The sequence below is a fragment of the Hevea brasiliensis genome, chromosome 16 (genome assembly GCF_030052815.1).
Source record: "Hevea brasiliensis isolate MT/VB/25A 57/8 chromosome 16, ASM3005281v1, whole genome shotgun sequence".
NCBI classification, from domain to species: Eukaryota; Viridiplantae; Streptophyta; class Magnoliopsida; order Malpighiales; family Euphorbiaceae; genus Hevea; species Hevea brasiliensis.
In genome coordinates, this window is record NC_079508.1 from 6677151 (window position 1) to 6683203 (window position 6053).

Sequence of the window (6053 nt, forward strand, 5' to 3'; positions counted from 1 at the left end):
TATAATGTTTTAACGCAATTTAACTCGTAATATTTTTATAAAATAATATTATTTTTCCATAAATTATATGGGTGTACGTATTTTTTATACTACTTTTCTTATTTTAACATTTCCTACATTTAATAAAATTACATGTTAGATTCGTTTAAGTTTAAATTTTTATTTTTTAATTAAAACTATTACATAAGTAAAAATACTTTGTTAACGAAAGTAACCATACAAATTCCCCAACCGTAAATAAGAGCACAACAAATTTTCGTATGGGCCGTGCAAAAGAGCCATTTCAGTTTCCTCTCACAAACCCTATCGAACTTCCTTGCGACGCCTTCGAAGCCAGCACCGTCATCATTGTTCACCACTGCCGTTCTCCCTTCGCCGTCGTCGATCACCACTTCGAAGCAGCCGCCTCCTTCGCTATTAAGATTGAACCGAAGGACACAGGGAGCTCTGAGTTGCTGTCTACTCCTCTTCTTTCCTCCCTTCTAGCGACCCCCTAAATCGAATCGAGAGGTGTTCAGTAATTTCCCCAATTCGAATTGAGGTAAACTCTCTAAATGAAATTCTCTGATTTTCTTTGTCTTCCTTTCTTCCTATTTTCTGAGTGTTTTCCTGCAAAATCCTCTCACATTTTCCTTCAATTTCGCGACATCCACGGGAAAACCCACTTTTATTTGATTGCTGCTGTGTATGAAGGCAAATCAATTTTAATGTGTGTATATAATTGATTCATCAGTGATAATGATGGATCTAAGATCGGCTTTTGAAGACCACATAAAGCAATTGGCGGATCTCATCCTGAAACTCTCTTCGGAGCTCCGGTCAGGCCTTCGACCCGCCTACGATAATTTCATGGGATTTTTCCACGCTATCGATTGGACGGTACACTCTAAAAACTTACTAGCTTTGCTATCTATCCAAGCTTAACTGATTCTCCGGAGGTTTTTATTTATTTATTTGATGTTGGTTTTCACAGGAACCTTGGTTAAGGGGTTTAATGGCATTTCATGTTGCTTTGCTGATAGTGGCCATCCTGTCAAGAAAACATATCAACTTCCAGATGTTCTTGTTTCTCTTAGCTTGTAAGTTGTCTTTTTTGTGATTTTTTTAAGAAATTAAAAACTATATATGTATTTTAGGAAGGGATGATACTGTTGAACTGGGATAACTTATTTGAATCAGATTCGCTCCAAGTTTGAGGTAATTATATGTATGGATAAATAGATTGTTTTGTTCCATCACTTCTGAAGCAATTCTTGCGAGGTGATCAAATGAGATAAGATTGATGCTCTTTGTGTTTCACTACATTGTCTGAAGTTCATTTAATTGGAAATAGTATTGCAGCTTAAATTATGTATTCTCTACAAGGTTGTTGATAAATGTTTTAGATTCAAGCATATGGTGGCTGTTGCATTTTTCTCTTTTCCCTGTTTAATTACTTGGATTCCTTTGCCAAACATCATTTTTTGCTATGAAGACTGATAATGCTTTTCAATCATCACTGTCTTACAGAATTATTGTATATAAAAGCTGATGTTTTATTTGGTTTTGCATGGGTTAGTTATTTACAATTTTGTTTTTCTGATATCGTTGTTTGCAGTTTGAAATTATTCTCTATATGGACATACATGCATTTCTATAATATAAATACCTGGGGATACAATATAGTGGTTTTTGGTTATTTATCTTGAATCTTTTAAGTTGCATCACCTTCGAATTGTGGTTAGTTAGGATCTTTAAATAAAAGATTTTTTGAAGTGTACCAAAATTTCAAATTTAGGATATCTTTTGTTTTGATTTCGTATTACTTTTTCATTTTTTGTTTCTTTATTCCCAATTTCTCCCAAACATATATCATTCTTATTGTTGATAATCTTAGAAGAGTAGCATTTGAATTGTCATGTCTATCTCTACAGTGAAAGCCACAAAAGGCTAATCTTTTGGGTGATGTTTCTAGGTTTTTCAAATCAGTATGGAATTTTTACTACTAGGTCACTGAATCTCCATATCGTTTACAATAACTAAATAAGAAATGTTCACCACACCGATATAACATGTTAATTGGCTTTTGTTTGTGGTTGGGAGGTCAATGACTACTCTATTCACTGAGCACATGTTTGTTTTATTTTTCATGCACGCTTATAAGATTTTTTCCATCTTATATGGAGTCAATGATGTCATGTAGTGGGTGGTGTATACTTTGCTGAGAGGCTGAATAGAATTTTGGGTGACAACTGGAGGAGTTTTGCAAGCCAGAATTATTTTGATCCACATGGACTCTTTCTTTCATCACTCTGGTCTGGGCCTCTTCTTGTCACTGCAATCGTTATTTTGGTCAGTTATCTGCTCCCATTATTTTTAGTTTTCTTTTTTATTGAATCTTTTCTATTTATTCTAATGCTCATCCTAATGTTCATCCTTTTTTTTTTTTTCAGATAAACAGTCTCTTTTCCTTGTGTTACCTGATTGTTAGATGGAAAAGGGCTGAACTTAGACACCGTGCTAGGTTGTCTCAGAACAAACAGGATTGATCATGCTCAATTATGTTGGTCTTTCATTCCTAGACATTTGAAGAGCTACTTCTTGCCTCCTGGCAGTTTTGTGACCAATTTAGATTGCAGATACGTCTTTTCAATTTCTCACGGATCTTTTTTATTTTATTTTATTTTTCCATCTTGAGTTTTGAATGGTGTAATCATAAGACATTAGCTTGGTTATAATGTCATTTCTTGCTTACCATTATTGTTGTTGTTGAGTAACCGTCTTTCAATTTAGCCATGGGAATCCCTCCATCCATTCATGGCCCTTAATAGATTTCCAAAATTCATTGATATATGAATTTTGAGTTTAATTACTTAAATTGTGATCTTATTTAAATTCCCTCCTTTCTGGTTTATTAGTTGGCCGATTATGAAACATATTGAATGCTGTAAATTTTTTGCTATGCATGATTGCTATAAGGTTTGGATTTGATTTCAAATAAGAGATTTGGATTTTATATCAGTGTATGTTGCGGAATGAAAATAGACTTATTATTTACTTTGTTAATTTCATGAAAAAAAAATATATAATTTATGCATGTAGTTAACAATTCTTTTGAAGTGAATTTCAGTAACACCGTTTTATGAAGAATTGTAAATCCATGCTCAAATAAGGCGTTTTCCATTATTATGAACCCAACCTGAATTTATGATTCTAATCAATTAAAAATTCAAATCTTACATTTCATATTTCTCTATCCAAATGTAAGGTTAGAGGTTTTTTATAGTGTAAAGGTGTTTTGCACTTCAGTGGATATGCATTCTAATTCAGTGGATATGCATTCTAATACAAAATAACCCAGCGTTTTATGCGTGCGCGTGTGTGCGTGTTGAATTTATGATTCTAATCAATTAAAAATTCAAATCTTACATTTCATATTTCTCTATCCAAATGTAAGGTTAGAGGTTTTTTATAGTGTAAAGGTGTTTTGCACTTCAGTGGATATGCATTCTAATTCAGTGGATATGCATTCTAATACAAAATAACCCAGCGTTTAATGCGTGCGCGTGTGTGTGTGTTTGAATTCAATAATCTAAACTTATGTTTCTCATGCTAATTGAATAATGTGCAATGTGAGACCATAATAGTAATTAGGACGATCACAAAATCTTCTAAACAAATGATTAAAGTGGAAATGGTATAATTAAAGTAATTATAATATGGGCCTTCCATTGTGGTAATTATTTTAAGAAATTTTAAATACTTGCATATGATGCAATTAATTTAAGAAATTTTCTTAAGAATAATTGTTAAGTATGAGATGTTGTAAATATATAAATGGTTTGGTGGTCAATATTTGATGTACCTGAGGACATTAAAATTATTTGCATATTTACTGGCTCAATGGGATCAACTTAACTAATGCAAGATAAGTCAATAATGGATGTACATGAGATTTTGAGCGTAAAGGATTGAACCTCACATAAGATGTGATGGGCAAGGAGTTGTTTACTTATAGTTTATTGTAATTCCAATAATGGATGTACCTGAGGATGATTAATAAGATTATAAGAATTCAATCACCCACTAGAAATTCATCCAACTAGGATTTCCGTTTTCTACTTTAGAAGTGTAGGATTTGCTAACTTAGTGGAAGAATCATTTTGATTAAAAGACCATAATCATTTTAATTAAATACATGATACATTTACTAATTAATCTAGTTGTTTTATGCAGTTAATTTTCTGATAATAATGAGCACACCACAATCACTACCATCCAATATTCTTGCAAGCATACTTGATCGCAATAGGTTGACAAGACCTAATCTCTCTGATTGGTTAAGAAATTTAAAACTTGTCCTGAATCTTGAACATATAGGATATATTCTAGAATCAATGTTCCTGGTCCCTTACCTCCAAAGGCCACTTAAGAGGAACATGAAACTTTGGACAAATGGAAGGAGCATGATATGAGAGCCAAGTGTTACATGCTTGCTTCTATGAGTAATGAGTTACAGAAGCAGCATGAGAATATGCAGAGTGCGAGTGAGATCCTCATTCACCTACAAGAGTTGTATGGTGAGCACAGCAGGAATGCTAGGTATGAGATATTTAGACAGCTATTCCGCATGAGGATGTTTGTGACACCCCTTACCCGTCTACAGTATATCCGAGTAAGATATGTCACACGGTGTACCGGAACACTCTATTTTATCTAAATCATTTTTATTCTTCCTTAATTTATTTTTATCATAGTTTTGAATATAATTTATGAAATATAATTCATTTAAGTCATTTATTGAAATTATAATTTATTTGAGGTTCCGAAAATTTTATAGAAAATCGTGATCTTGGCTAAAAATGGAGAAAACAGTTCTTCGGAACCTGTGAAAAAGCACTTCCAATAATCATTTCCAATCAATCCCAACTCCATTTCATCAACAAAATCTCAATATGTTTTTGAATAACATTTCCATTTCTCAATCATTCATCTCATATGATAATCATGTAAAAGTCGTAAATAAATATTCACTTTTTCATTCACAAACACAATTTCCACTATATACATTAACATCAAAATAAATTATATAAGTCTCATTTACACAAGAGAAAATAAAAGATAGTTACAAAATATCAAAATGAAACCTAGTGTCCTACCAATGCACTGAAGATGGTGAGGTAACACGGACACTATGCAGAGCTGCAGGAGGTCTCACCCAGTCTGTGGTCTACTGGGCTCTCGATCAGTATCTCGGAACCTCACGAATTGGCAAAGCAACGCGCTAAGCAATAATGCTTAGTGGTGTCAATAATAAAATAAAAATAAATAACAGAAAATAAATATGCAGTGAATGTATTGATGTTTCATTTCAAATAAATTTTCGATGAGTATTTGTAATCTTACTTATTTTGTACTTGTTATATTCATTATTTCATTAAATTTGTCCACTTTCATTTTTGGTTGCCCAAGTAACCTATACGGGACGACTGGACTGGATAAACGGGTAAACTGGCACTGGGTATCAAGTACCTCGGGCCGTCACACCATCGGTCACATATGTGTCTCCCGGTGTGCAGTGAGCGACTAATAAGTGTAATAACATTAGCACAAGGCCAAGTATCAACATGATGTCGAATGGCTAAAAGCCATGAAATCCTGAATGGCATAATGCCATGTGCGATCGCTAACTGAACCCTATTGGCATGCCAAATTATCCAAACCAATCTTGTTAGGTATACTAGGGCATTTGACACTTTTGAATTTTTCAATTTTTGAATTTCAAGTTTTTGTGTTACTATTCCCTTCATTAGTCAACAAAAATGTTGACTTTTGTATAGAAAATAGGTACATTGGTTTTAACACTCCCAACATACCACATTTTGCATTCAAAATTTGTTGGTATTGATTACCAATACCATTTCTAAGCTTAAAATTAATGGAGCAGAATTTTCAGTTTTCATACCCTATCTTTACTATTCTATTAGTTACTGTTGCAGTGGGAATTTGAGAAAATGATAAACATAAAAGTTGTTCCTTATTTTGTCTAGTTGAATTTCTTTTTTTGAATCACT

General features: G+C 33.0%; 1 protein-coding gene across 2 annotated transcripts; it reads left to right on the forward strand.

The window, feature by feature from the left end:
• Positions 1-232: 232 nt before the first annotated feature.
• LOC110657101 (uncharacterized) lies at positions 233-2857 on the forward strand. Of its 2 annotated transcripts, none has more exons than XM_021814181.2 (5): positions 233-541; positions 694-879; positions 974-1079; positions 2183-2331; positions 2433-2857. In XM_021814181.2, the coding sequence occupies exons 2-5, from the start codon at positions 739-741 to the stop codon at positions 2526-2528; spliced, it is 492 nt and encodes a 163-aa protein (XP_021669873.2). In that variant the 5' UTR covers positions 233-541; positions 694-738; the 3' UTR covers positions 2529-2857. The 2 variants fall into 2 exon arrangements, with proteins under 2 accessions (XP_021669873.2, XP_021669864.2); XM_021814172.2 differs by having other exon boundaries at positions 234-541; positions 734-879.
• Positions 2858-6053: the final 3196 nt, after the last annotated feature.